Source organism: Chinchilla lanigera, unplaced genomic scaffold (assembly GCF_000276665.1).
Source record: "Chinchilla lanigera isolate Chin_1 unplaced genomic scaffold, ChiLan1.0 scaffold00078, whole genome shotgun sequence".
Taxonomy (NCBI): domain Eukaryota; kingdom Metazoa; phylum Chordata; class Mammalia; order Rodentia; family Chinchillidae; genus Chinchilla; species Chinchilla lanigera.
In genome coordinates, this window is record NW_004955479.1 from 3,671,304 (window position 1) to 3,686,579 (window position 15,276).

The following is a 15,276-nucleotide window of genomic DNA, read 5'->3' on the forward strand; positions in this document are numbered from 1 at the left end:
TAGCAATTGTAACCCACTGCCTCTTAGGCCCCTTTACAGATAGAGTCTAGCATTTTGTTGTAAGTCCCTCTACCTTTAGTTATAATTATCTCTAAAATTTTTATGACTTAAGAAAACCAGATTAACACCTTATTTTGAGCAATGAAAAACTCTTAAGTTTTTGTACATGAACAACAGTATGTATTACACTTGTAAAAATAGTCTCAGCATCATTTTGACTAGTGGCAATCTGGAGATATATATATATATATATATATATATATATATATATATTATAGTATTTTGACAGGATAAAATCTCTCCAGGATGAGAGCTGGGCTTTTAGGCATAACTAAAAGGAATGGCAGAAGAGAAAATTAACCCAGTTACAGCTTAAGTGAGATATTTTTTAATGACTTTTTATTGAGGCATGATGACTGGAAGGAAGGTCAGGGCTGGAGAAGGACAAAGAGACCTGTGCCAATTTCCAGCCATAGGCTGGTATTTTTCCCTCTGTAGTCATGATTACTCAGGGCTCCTCCACGGGGATGACAGGTAGAGATGACAGTCTGGCCAGAGGGAGGAGGCAGAGTGCCCTGAGGCCTTCAGCCGACTGGGCTGCGGGGGAAGATGAGTCTGAGCTCTGGGGCCTCAGCCTCAGAGAGCAGCTTTGCTTGCAGTGGCTGCCTTGGCAGTCAGGGTCCATGCCTTTCTCTTAAATTAAAAATATTTTGTTGTTTCTCACAAATAAGAGGCTGTACTGCGCATATGTTTATTAACTTTTTAACATGGTATGCTAAATATACCTTTCAAATAGCATTTTAAATTTTATGTAGTATTCCATTATACAATCAAAATTATTAAACTAGTACCTCAGTTTTGTACATAGATGTTTTATATCTGTAATGTATATATTTTACTGTTTTAAATGTTTAACATTCATTTTAACCAAGAGAGGGGAGAAAATTATCTGAATCTAATTGCATGAAAATTATCACAATCTTACTCTTAGTAAGTGCATTTTGAAGTTTTTATTTTCTAAGATATATTCCAAATGATTACCATTTAGATCTGTATTTCTGTGTCCACACAGGAAGGTTAGAAACCAGACCTTACACATTTTTGTATTCACAGCAAGCATTAAATAAATGTTTTTGAATAAAGTCCCCTACTTTTCCATTTTTCTAGAGTTACCATCTTTTAGAAAGGCATTTCTCTTTTGAGTCACAAAACAGATACTGTCACTTCTAAGAATCACAATTTAGTACAACTGTCTTGAAGGTGTCAGGAAAAGCTGTCTTGTAAGTACTGAGCACTGTGTGTGACTAACAGCACAAACAAGGCCAACGTGCAGAACAGGTGAAATTCAGCTTCACCCCACGCCTCCCACGCACGGTCCGCCTCCACGCTGCCCTGGACGTGTGCATCTGGTTCTCCCCGGACAGAGCAGGGCCTGTGGAAGCATGGCAGAAGGAAAACTTGGTGCATTTTCCCTATTAAACCAAGTCCAGCATTTATACTTACTAACGTAAAATTGTCACGTTATTAATCTAGCCAGTCCTCAGTTTCTTCACCTACAAAATGGGAAAATTCACAATGGTCATTTAATAGATTTGTTGTTAGGTTTCAGTGAACCAGAGCTGGCAAAGCATTGAAGTGCCTGGGACATAATGTGCACCAGACTTATCATTAGTATTATGGATAAATGTGCAAAGAGGCAAGAAATCACAGCAAATCTGAGTACTATTTGAATTTTCCAAGGTTAAGGCATTTTAAAGTAATTTTTAAAGTAGAGTGATAGATGCACTTTAAATCTCATTTGCCAGTGCTATCTTGCATTAATACAAACTTGAAAAAAGAAAAAGCGGTGAAATATAAAATCTTTTTGAGGCACAGCAGGATAGGAGAGTCTTTGTATCCGGATGTACTTGAACTGTATGAAAGTTTCTGCTGTTTCCTCAAAAGGATCTTGATGAACTGTGCATTAGCAGAGTGACCTGTTTGAAAGGCAGTAGTTGTAAACAGCTTTCATTAAGGTCACGTGTATGTAAATGTCATACTCTGATTACATTCAGAGAAGTAAAATGAAGATTACTTACTTCTTAGAAGATTATGTATTAAAAATTGAACTGCTGTGTTACCCTGTCCAGGGAGAAGATTGTGAAGTAGGTCGAATTTGCAAGTTTGATCATTCAGAAGTACTACACAGGGATAGGACTTCCCAATTATTATATTTAACATTTGTGTCAGTGTTGAAATTAGCTTTACTAATGTCCAACACTCCTGAGAAGAAATCATAAACTTGCAGTTTGTCTTCTAGGTCTTTGAGTCTTTAAGCTTCTCTCAGAGTAGGTATCAAATTACCAATCTTAATATTATTTTAAATGAAGCTCATAAACCTCAAATAAGGATGTGTTGGATCTTGAAGTACACGTTCACGAAGTACTTTTGTATTGAGCTGTGTTTACTCACCAATTATGAACTGCAAATGAGTGAGAAATAGCTGAGTCAAACACAGTGTAGTCTCGGGTAATTATGACATTTTCTCTGCCACTCCTCAGAACCACCTCCCCGTCTTTTCCTGTCCATCCACATTTTTGGTCATAATAGAGGGAGCTCAGCCTGCACCTTGTCCCTAGAGGCAGATCAGACCAAGGAAGGCAAAGGAGACTCATACTGCCTGGCCATCTATGTCATCTTTCCTGATTAACAGACAGATTTGTCCCAGCTAAGGAGTACACGTTTTTCTATTTCCTCTGCCTTTTTCCCCTTTTTCTTCAGGACAATTCTTAATCTTTTGGTACTTTTTCCACAAATTATCTGTGTTCCTATGTAATAGGTATTCTTTCTTCGTGCGAATGACAACAGGGTAAGTGGTAAGCACTGTTCTTTATGCCAGCTGAAAGTTTATAAAGCTTTTGCCTCTTTGAGTGGGAAATATGTTTAATTTTGACAAGCACTAATTAACTTGATCTAAGTAGCAGATCATTTTTTCCAGTTTGTTATCCATTCCTCTATGAAAGGAATTCAGAATTTGGAAACTAATGACATTCATTGTATCTTAGGCCTTACTAACTTTAAAGGTTATAAAGCATTCACAGGAATGAGCTTCCTAACGGCAAGAACAGCACCTTCGGCATTATCTGTCCAGAGTGCCTGGCACTAAGTAAGTAGTGCCTGAAACAAGCAGAAGACGGTGGAATGTTGAAAATGCTTTAAAGCCAGAACATTTATAGCTCTCTGATAAGGGGCGCCTTCGTAGGGAGGATCTTCTGCGTGTGCCCGGTATTGAAACATGTTCTTAAGCACTGTGACTTGACATGGGCCTGGGATATATCACAGCCTGGCTCAGAGCCAGCGGCCTGCAGGAACCAGGTTCTCCTTCTTGGCCAGGGCTCCCTGGAGAATGAACTATGACCCGGATCCCATATGGTTTTGGAAAGGAATCAGAATGTAAGATACAGTCCTGGAGAAGGAGTGAAAGCTCAGCAGCATTCTGAACTCACCATTCTTTGCTTTCTACCTTATTCTATGGTAGCCTGCACTTTGCACCTAAGCACATCTGAGGGGGCAACTAAACCTAATCTCTCCCTAAACAAAAAATTACTTCATGATCTGAAGACCCTCCTTGATTTTCAGTGCAGATAATGTGCTACATAGAATTTATATCATTTTAATAAGATAATTAGACTTTCAATAGGAAATAAAGGGAAACATGAAAGTTTTGGTGCATATTAACCACTTCTCTATTGGGCATTACCCAGACTTATATGTAAATATGGACTAGTGTATATGGAATAAATTGGAGTGTTATTTAAAAGACGAGCTCTGTCTTGTAGGACCAACTTTTGACAAGGTCACAGAGCAGAGAAATAGAAGTGTTTTCTCTTGAAGTCGTTCTAATTTTTTTGGTGTTTTTTTTCCGGTACCAGGAATCAAACTCACGACCTTGCACTTGCCAGGCAGGCGCTGTGCCGCTGAGCTAAATCCCCAGCCCCCTTGAAGTCGTTCTGAAGTACATGTGTCGGGGCTGGGGATTTAGCTCAGCGGCACAGCGCCTGCCTGGCAAGTACAAGGTCATGAGTTCGACTCCCGGTACTGGAGAAAAACAAAAAAACAAACAAAAAAAGATAAAGTACATGTGTCTTCCCCCATATAATTCTGTTTCAACAATGAGACAAGACCTAACTGCAGATTTATGACATATTGCTGAGCTATTGATAATCAGTAAACAAAAAAAAGATCTACAAATAAATTAATACTTAAAATATAAGCTCCGGATATTAAGAAATAACAAAAAACTCTTAGAGGCTCATAAGGGAGAAGACAAGAAATGAAACTCTGCTTGGAAAGAATAGGAAAAATACTGATTCTTAAAATGTGAAGCATTTTCTGGTTGCTACTGTCGTAAGGCCTGACAAGCATAGACATCTAACCAAATTAGTTTTTCCTATTTAGACAGTAGTCTTTTGGGTACTTACCAATTAATACTTCCATATTTTTCTCAAGAGAGTTTTATATTTTGTGTATATGTATAAAGGAAATGAATTTTTAAATATTTTCATCTTGAATATATTCTCTCTAAAAAGTAGGATCGATTAGGAGGACAAAGTCTACAAATTATATTGTCCAGAATCACTTTTCACGATCTCACAATGAATTTAGGATTCACTAGCAGCAAGCATGAGGCAATCCTGTTTCTGTAGTAATAGTTTGTGTGAGTAGCTCACTTTGAAGATGGCTCTGTGGTCTTCTGCCATCTGGTGGGCATAAGTGGAAGTGTCGTGGGGTAGCATATGATGTACTTTAAACAAATTAGAAGACATTTTCTTTGTCTGAATCAATGTTTTTTGACAATGAAAGAATTACCTTCTTACTACAAAGGGGCAACTAAACCTAATCTCTCCCTAAACAAAAAATTACTTCATGAGCTTACAGTGAAAAATTCTGTTAATAACATAGATATCCACTTAATATATATTAGATATTATATATATATATTTTATGAATCACTCATATACTGTTGTCATCATAGAGTGCATATGCTAAAATTGCTAGTACTGATTAGTACACACGAAATTTGAGCTTCAGTTTATTCAGCCAACTGTTATTTGTGGGTGCCCTCCTGTGTTCATGAGATGAAGTACAGACCAACAGAGGCAAAAGACATCTGGTCACCCTATAATGCAGTTGCTGGCATACCGTCCTCAGGTCCTTATGGGTTTGGTATCCATGGTAGCTGGTTGAACTAAGTCAGCTGCACACTCCCATATTTTGGCTTTGTAACTCCAGGTGTCACCTGAAAATAAAACCTGCACACTGTGAACTTATTAATTAAACTTTGTCCTGCGAGATCTTTTCTTCTGCTTTGTAAATCTGTCTGGCCTGTGAAGAGATTACATTTATCACTTTGCTTCATTAACAATATGGAAAAAATCACATAAGTTTTGTCCTCAATATTGATTTAAACAATTGCATTATGAATACTTTTTTTTTGGTACTAGGAGTTGAACTCAGGACCTCACATTTGCCAGGCAGGCCCCTGAGCTATCAACCCAGCCTATAAATATCCGTTAGGAGGTAACAAAGCACTCTTTCTGATGGGACTAAATTTTTGGCATGATTCCCAGTGTGAATTTCAATTCGTTTTAAGAATTCTCCGGACAGCTTTTCACACTTTTGGTCAGATGAGGCAAACTTTCCAATTTATGCCAAAGGGAAGGTTTTTTTTGTCAGCAGTTATGAAAAAATATTAAAATGATAGGTTTAGTTGTTCTGTAGCTGTCTCAGGTTGGGAATCAGTAATTATTTCAAAAATCCCTAGTAACAAAATGCCCAGAAACAAATCATCTTAGCCCAGTCCTAAGCTAAATTTGTTAGGCCCTGAAAAGACAAAGACACAGTGAGCACGAAGATGCCCTTTGCCTATTTGTTTTTAGAAGTTAACTTGTGGGCCAGTTATGTTCATGATGGTGTTCTAGGCAGTCTAGAAACAGGGTGCTATGGCTGTTGGGTTTGTGATCTCCTAGAGGAGCAAGATGTTCAGGAGAAAGTAGTATGAGCATGTGAAAGTAATGCAGTAATACTGGGAAACACTCATGAAAATAACCAGATCGCTTCAGCAGAGATGAGAGCATCATCATAGACAGGGTAGCATTTGACTAAGACTTTTTCTAAGTGGAAAGGTAGGGTTTGGACAGAAAGAAAAACAGGGAGAGTATTTTGCTATGAGGAACCCTCCTAACCTGATGCAGATATTTAAGCCTCAAAGTCTTATACTGATGATATTAAGAGGGTGGAGACAATCTGACTGTGATGTTTAGAGGTGATGCCTTTTGGGATATAATTAGATTAGGTCATGCAGCTCCCACAACTAAGTCCGGGTGGCCTGGTGGCTTTAGATGGATGGAGAGGAAGTTCATACAGACACAGACAGACATCTACTCCATCCTGGATACACTGTAACCAGTCGGCTCCTCAGCAAAGCCAGCACTATGACGTTGGGCTTCCAGCCATCAGAATGAGAAGCCAAATAAACCTGCTATTCTTTTTTTTTTTTTTTTTTTTTTTTTTTTTTTCCGGTACTGGGAATCGAACTCACAACCTTGTGCTTGCCAGGCAGGTGCTGTGCTGCTGAGCTAAATCTCAGCCCCAGACCTGCTATTCTTCATAAAATCGCCTGGCACAATTTTTTGTTGTCATAGTCAAAAGATGACTGCTACCATTTTATATACAAAAAATAACATGGACAAAACCTCTATAATGCAGAAGTATAACTTGTATAACTTTTTACCTGACATTGAAATAAAACCAAAGAAAAAAATTTCACAGTGTGTTTTACTTAGGAAAGCCCCAGAGTGCAATGATTGTGTTAATGATTCTTTCATTTTTTCTCTAAAGTTTGTAGTTCAGAACCAGAAAATGTGCAGGCAGACCCAGAAAATTATACTAGCCTTCTTGTTACATGGGAAAGACCTCGAGTGGTTTATGATACCATGATTGAGAAATTTGCGGTTGTGTACCAGCAATTGGAGGGAGATGACCAAATCAAGCATGAATTTTTGACAGATGGCTATCAAGACTTGGTAACTATAAGACCAATTGTTTTATGCATGATAACTTTATAGTTTAAATGTCAAAAGTAAGGGCTTACAAATGACTGTATGTTGTTTTCTTTGGTTACTTTAGACTTTGTATGAAAGTCCCTGATAAGGAGCACAAACTTAAAAAATTACGTCAAAAGCTAAAAGTAAATTGCGCAAAAATCATGACCTTGCAACCTTATAAGAGCAGTTACATATGGAAAAACTTATGAACTGGAAATCATATAGTGTGCCTTCTTTTGACAAATAAAGGGACTTAGAGGATTGTTAAATACTCTAATTAGGATCTCACAGTTATGGGGAGAATTGAGCTTAGACTCTCAGTCCTGATGTGTTGTGTATTGCTTCTTCTACGAGGCCATACCAGCACAGAAAAAATAGAGTAGCAGACCCAAAAGTCCTCTGCTTTGTATCAGATTTCTCAGTAAAAGATGTAAGTGATGACTAGGTCAGAACTTTGGGGATGTAAAAAGACAGGTTATTCTTACCAATTGGTCCACCCCTCCCCTTCCACCCATGCATACAAATTAATGAAAATAAAGTACAATTTCCTTCTGTGGCCTAAACACCTAGTGTTATACCCTGTTTTGGTAGGAAAGTGTTGGTTGTAATGTGATTTAAGTCAAGAAAACCTTGCCTGGATGTAGCTCCGGGAAGGCACCACCGCAGGCGAAATGACACTGGAGTGTGTATCTAGGCAGCTGTAGTCCTGCGAGTCCCAGGAACTTTTGTTTAAATAAAACTGACATCATTATTATATTTAATAGCATATGAACAAAACACATAGAATTATAACTTTTAATTCAGTTGCACAGAATACAGAGATTTTGTAGTATGAGAAAACTGTAGAATTTGTGTAACTTTGTTTCATTTTATGATTGTGCACAAAAGAGAATTTTATTATTGCTTTGGATATATATGTTTCAGGTGAAGAAATAAATTAGTTTTTCATATTTTTATCCTTATTTGCAATTGCTTTACATTGTTGGTTTAAAAAATGTTAATTTTAGTTTTGTGTTACTCATTTATAAATCTGGAGACTTCTTTTTAAGATAAAACTTTCTAAAACTAAACTGCAAAAAAGCGGAGAACTACCTTGTTTCTTAGTATCTTCATAATTCACAAACATGACAAGTTTATATTTAACAGCAGTGTATAAGGTTTTTCTCACCTTGATAAAATGTAAATGTGTCCCATTGCAAATGAGGAACAGTTACGTAGGACAGCTGTCTAATGTGTTAGTACTCTTCTGAGGATAGCACATTGTACAGTTACTCATATCTTTTTTTTAGGGTGCTATTCTCAATAATTTACTACCTAACATGAGTTATGTTCTTCAAATAGTAGCCATATGCACTAATGGCTTATATGGAAAATACAGTGACCAGCTTATAGTAGACATGCCTGCCGATGGTGCTGGTAAGTACCTCCTTGATACACTGCTATGTTTTCCAAAATGAGGCTGCTTTGATTACTGAATGCCCTGGTGCTTTCTCCTGACTTTATATTGGTTTAGCAAATGGCGAAAACATTTTTCCTTAAGTCTGGCTTGCCAGGTAACTTTTTGAAACATGGGATCTCTTTCTGAGTCAGGTAATCTAATGCAAGACACTGAATAAATTTATTATTATACTTACGTTTTCATTTGTAAAGTAATAAGGAAACCTGTTCATGTTTGTAGTGGTTATCAAATGTGGCATCTTATGTAAATATTGAAGCTGTTATTCTGGACAGTTAAGAATTGGTTTCATTGTGTTTACTTCCTCTTTCAGCCCCCAAACCACATTGTAGTAAGTATGTACATGATCCCGAGATCATGTGAGGTACTTTGAAATTCTGTGCAAAGCCTCTCAATAGTCCATCCTACCTTTTCTATCTTCATTTTATAAGTTTGTCAGGGGTGCTTTTCTGTTTGTGGATTTGCCAATACTTTTCCCCAAAAACAAAAGTTATTTCTAATTATGTTTCATTAGCATGCATCTTTTGTAAGTATTACAGGAAAATCTTTTGATCTCAAGCATATGCAATAACTGAATAAAGAGCTGACCATTAAAATTTGACCGTTTGCAAGTTTACATAATGGGTTTTCCTTTTGCTAGTATAAGTAGATTTCAACTAATAGAATGGAAATGTGTATTTACATATTTATCAAAGAATGTATATGTATATTTATGTGTATACACACATATATCATATATATTCATATATATGCATATGTTCAATGAAAATATTCTTTGGTCATTCTTATCGTGAATATACTCATTAAAACTTTTACACATTTTAATATAAATGACTAGTTACAAATCATATTTATTACATGTTAGTTTATGTACAGAAAAAAAAACTGCCATGCAGCAGTTCGCTTTTATTGTCTAAATGCTGTAGCACGTACTTTAATCCTACAGGAACCATAATAAAGTACATGTTCATTGATTATCATTGCAGAGTTGCTTAAACTAGTTGAACTTTTATGATAAGAACTGTATGGAAGGCACTGAATGTTATAATACACATCTTTCCAAAGTACAGAATACATCTTTCCTCTTGCTTTCAGCAAGCTCTAAATTTTATAGAAAGGTGGGTATCAAAGCCAGTGGCCATGCTTTTAACTGTGCCATATCTCACCATTCCACTGAATGACAACACTCCCAAACTGATCCATTTGGAAAATGACATTGCTACTAGTACAGCGTTGACCATCTTAGCCAATACCATAAGCGAATAGATTAACGTGTGGCATATAAAAAATTTTCTCTACCCTAGTGTTTTCATTCAAATTATGTTGAATGTATTCACTTAATTTTGCTATCTTTGTTAAACTATGTTGCTGTAATTACGGATGCACCATGAGTCCATAATGCTAAGTGAAATACATCAGACACAGAAAGTTAAATACTGCATGGCTTGTCTTATAGAAGAAACCCAAATTTAAAAAGCAAAATAAAAGAAAGGTTATGGGAAGCAGGGAGAGAGAAAGAAGATCTGGGGAGGAGGGAAGATGGGAGGGAGAGGAAGGGAAAAAAAAGTAAAAAGACCAAGATGCCGATGTTTATGTACCAGCACCCCACAGTTAATACATTTCAAAAATACATATTCATAAAAATTAACACATATTTTCTGTACATAAAAGTTTTCCAGTTTATAAAAATAATTGCATTAAACTATTTATACTTACTCTTTCTAGCCATTGTGCCAGAATTTGCAACTCTCTGAATTTTTTTTTATTTTTTGAGAAAGCTTATTGCATATGAAAAAGCAGATCAAATGTCAGATTTCTACCAAAGTAATTCCTGAGTGATTCTTTAAAACTGTGTCTATTTGGGCAAAAAAAGATAACATTCTTGAATCATTTCTAATATTTTCCCATTTCAACAAAATGATAAATTTATAACTTCCTTTCTATTTTTTCAAAGGATCAGGACCCCGTTGACCACTGTTATAATGAGATGCTAGTTTGGACACGTCACTTAATCTCCATGGATGTCTTAGTCCCTTAAGGCACTGTGCACAGTACCGATGTGTAGGAGATGGTGTTTGATTTGATGTTTTGACACAACAAACCTCTTTAAAGCCCAGCCTCACAAACTTAGGTGGAATATTCCTTAACTATTCCTATGAAAAACTCACTCATCAAAAGTTTTAGATTTTCTTATTCCTCCTAAAGGCAATATTGGTTCCCTTAGAATTTATACTTTCTCATTTTGAAGGCTGCATTTCAATTTATATATGTACAACTTAGTACGCAAATTACATTATTGTACACATTGTTTCTAAGGTATGTATATCACAGTAAAAGCCTGGACAGCAAAACTATCTTGAGATTTGGTAAAACAACTAGATTTAGTGCCTAAAAAAGTTAGTGAATTTTATTATTTGTGTGACTAATATAGAAACTTGTGAGTGCTGCTTATTTTGTAATTTTTGTTACACCATTTCATCCTGTTGATTATGTTGTTGATTACATTAGTAACGCTATATGACATCCCATTGAATTTTTCTGTTATTTATGATAACCTATTTTATAAATATTGCGCTGTTTATTGTTTTGTTAAAAGTAATAAAGAAAGCAATTTTAATTGCCCTAATATTTGCATAGATATCAAATACTCTAATCAATATCTGTGAAGGGAAAACTCAGTGCGTTTAACTTGCTAATTTGATTAAACTGTACACTTAAATTGATAATTTGGTTAACTTATTTTCTGTGCATTTTAGTTGTACTTGTTACTGTGTACAACATTATTACCACAAATTACTGTCCATTTACTATTATTTCAAATTACTATTTTAAAATAAATTCATACTAAGTAACTGTTTCAAGTAAGCTTTTTTAACATAAAGAAGGTATATATATATATATATATATACTTTTCAAAGACATTTTAGAAAATTATAGCTATCCCTGAGGAAGCCCTGGAAATATTTATTGCACGACTATATTTCATGGTAACTGAGGTAACTGTGGTCATTTCTCTCCTGTAATTCACATTATGCACAAGGAGAGGACATCTTTTAAGCAGGGCCTTGAGAACCATATGCTAAATTTAAATGAATAATAAATTAAATGAACACACTCTTCCTAAGTCTGTGTGCTGTTCAGTTGTACGTGGTTGTCTTGTCAAGTTACTGTTCATCTGTCTTTATTCCGCCTGTACCGTCCAGTGCTGTTAGTGTTACTGAACTGTATAACGACATTTAAAATCAGAGTTTGAAGCAACTGCTGTCAATATTGCTTTTAATTTTTACAGTGTGAACTTGATTACTGTCAAATGATTAAATAAGCTTTGCTTGTCAACGCCCAGCAGTGTCCTTTTTTGTGTTATTGAACACAAATGTTTTTACTAATACAGTATTTCTTAAATCAGTCTAACATTACACATGCCCCAAAACAAACTCTAAATAGGTCAGTAACTTTGTTCAGTCATGACACAAACGTGAATTTTAAGTTTTCACTAAAAATAATGATAATCGTATTCACTTTTTCCTAGCCTCATGGAGTTACTTTGTTCAGAATATGCAGTAAACCAGCATCATTTTTAAACTCTAATATACTAATATGTGTCAGTCAGGGAAATATCAGTTCTGTAAGAAACCTCAACCAACTGGTGACCTGGTGCCAGTCAACCACATGCTACAGTTCTGAACTCGCAGACCCAGAATTATGCCTTCCAAAGTTATTTTATTTCAACTTTGTTTTGATGAAGTTCAACAAAAACTTCTGGATTCTGGAGAGTGGAGGTGTTCCGGGGAAATGCCCCAATTTCAGCCCATCAGGATGATCTGAGTTAAGCTGGAGAACAGAATGAAGATCCTTTAAAGTGAATTTATACACACCACTGAAAAGGCACCTGATGTTAGACTAGTTTTTATTTATTATTATAATAATATTTATTTATTATTATTATAATATTTATTTATTATTATAATAATATAGCGCCATGGGTCAGAAGGGTCTCAGAGTGCTACGCGAGCCCACAGGTTCAGTCCCAGAGCCTAAGGACACCCACAGAAAATGTCTTCCTTCTTTCTGCAGTGAACAGCGAACTCGGTTGTCATAGAAGCCACCGATACTCTTTGGGGATTGTGATTGGACTAAAATATTGGCTTTTCTCTTATAGGAACCATAATCCATTTAATTTGTGCTGTAGTAAAGGGGTAAAAATAATTCAAATACTCATGGAAAGTACTGAAAAAATCAATCCTGAATATGATAATTAAATGTACCTCACCTGACCCTTCCAATGAAACATGAAAATTACCTTGCTAATTGAAAACATATAGTCAGGTGAAGTTAGATCATGCTTTAAAATTTTTAAAACATTTTCTTAGGCATACTAAGAGTGGAAAATTGTTGAGATTTCTTTGTAGATTCTTAGAGAAAAATCTATGGTGTAATGTATATATCACTAACAAGTATCTAATGATTACTTGCTTTTATTAATGTTACAGTACTGTAAAGAGGCAGAAAAGAGACAGATCCACTTAGCTGTTTTGTGTTGAATTGGAAGATTTTTGCGTGAATGAACTTCTCTTGTTATAGCTTTTAGAAAATCATGTTGAAGGTTATTTACAGCACATTTTAGTTGCATCTCACTGTTAAATCAACATTTGTTTCTTTTCATGAAGGTTTCAAAAATTCTGATGTTTGAGTCCATTGCGATCACTTTCATTCGGACATACTAGGAGTAGAGAGTGTAAAAAGCAGAGAGTGGACAGGAGCCGTGTAGGACAAAAGTGGAACAGGGAAAACACCACTCAAATAACAGCTTTTGAATTCATGATCAGCTGACAAGAAAAAAGATAATTATATTTTAAGACTGTTGTTTCTAGTGAGGTATTTTCATTTTTATAGCACAGAATGTTATTCAGGGTAAGTAATACTGAAATAATCAGTGTTACTTTAAATAATCATTTAAAGAGTTAAATGAACTTTACCTAAATCTTGAGAACTGGATTCTAGATTTTACTTGATTTCTCTTCTAAATAGAATTCAAGCATAGAACTATATTTTGTTTTTAGATGTGTTAATATCTAGAACCTTTCTGATAAAAAGGAAGTCTGTACTGGAAAACAAGCCTTGGTATGATGATGCATTTAGTGTTAGTTCAGGTTTGAGCTGAAATCTCTATTGAATGAGCATTTGCTTGGGGACAGATAAAGACCTAACAGAACATAATCAGCATTAAGGTAGTGCAGAGCAACTTCAGAGATGGAGTGAGGTTTATAAGAGAGTCTGTATAAAGAGGACATCATTGTGATAATGGTGAAGCTTGCTCTGCTATGTTCCCAGTGACCCAAGAAGCTCCCATGAAGACTAGGAAATATTGTCTGAGCCAGATGTGGTGGTGCAAATCTATATCCCCAGAACTCTGGGAGGCTGAGGCAGTAGAATCACAAGTTGGAGCTCACCTTGAGTGATTTAGAAACTTAGTATGATCCAGTCTTTAAAAATATTTTTTTTAAGAGGGCCAGGAGTACAGCTCAGTGCAAAGGCCCTGAGTTTAATTCCCAGTGCTGCACAAAAAGGAAAAAAAGCCTCCATTAACTTGGCATTGTGGCTGGATTCCTTACCGTAGAGAACATGCTCTAGTCTTTCCTGACATTTGCTGACAAGTGTTTTTTCAGCATTGAAATATCCAGTATCAGAAATACATTGATTCTGGTTGGTTGAGCAAAACAGGCTTTAATGAAGCTGATTGCTGAGCTCTTTGCGTAGACAGCCTTGGCTGTTTCCCTGGGGAGAATGCCAGGAATCAATCTCTTCGGTCTTCCCTGCTGTCGTCCCAGGCTGGGCAACATTCTTCTGTGTGCAAACAAGAATGAGCACAGATCTGAAGCATAAAAAGTGAAGTACTTGACGCTCAGTCAGAAGAACTTGAGAAAGTAGTATCCAAATAGGAAAAAAAAGAAAACACAGAAAAGAAATCCTGCCAACTTTCCAGAAAAATTCCTGGCGCTTTCCCCACTTTGCTGTTATGAGTCCTACTGATGATGAATGTAACTGCTCTGATGAAAAAAATCATTTTAATTCATTTCATTCAGCCATATCATTCTCACTGTCCTTGACCTTCTTAGCTTCAATAAGATGTGGGGTAGAGTTGGGGAAAGGAACTGGAGTGGTATCACTATAGATACCAAAGTTCTGAATGTGCCTACATAGAAGTTTGCATAGTGCTGTAAGTATTCAGGAGCATTGAAAACTATAACCTGAAATTTTTAATTTGAGAGGTTATATTTTTCAAAGCTAATATATTTGTACTTTCTTTCATTCAAAGGTAAACTTGCAAGGCTGAAACAACTCAGTAAAAATTTTAATAATTTTGCTTTTAATTTTATAGAACTTGACTTTTTTCCTGAATTAATTGGAGCTGAAGAGATAATCAAGGTATCACATCTATTTTATATGGATTTTATACACTTAAAATTTAAGACTATTTGAAATTATTGTTTAGATTTTAGATATTGTTGCATTAAAATGTTAGTGTTGAAATATTCACTGTTGGGTTAGTTGCTAAGTTTTATAGTCACATAATTGCTACGTATGATTCCTTTTTGATGAAATTGAAAAATGCTTTGAGAAGTCTAATATAAGAAGAACAAACCAACAAAAACATAAAAGTTTTTGAGCCAGACCTGGTGATACATGCCTGTAATCCCTGCACTCACGGAGGCTGAGCAGGAGGAGCAGAAGATT

The 15,276-nt window shown here is 35.8% G+C and overlaps 1 protein-coding gene across 1 annotated transcript in view; it reads left to right on the top strand.

Annotated features, from left to right (window-relative positions):
* The window catches only part of Ptprz1 (protein tyrosine phosphatase, receptor-type, Z polypeptide 1), a 122,568-nt gene that overhangs the window by 59,646 nt on the left and 47,646 nt on the right, over positions 1-15,276 (top strand). Inside the window, exons 9-11 of the mRNA XM_013503257.1 lie at positions 6,880-7,064; positions 8,375-8,501; positions 14,921-14,967. Of these exons, the coding sequence (XP_013358711.1) occupies positions 6,880-7,064; positions 8,375-8,501; positions 14,921-14,967 (359 nt within the window). The remainder of the gene's footprint in view (positions 1-6,879; positions 7,065-8,374; positions 8,502-14,920; positions 14,968-15,276) is intronic.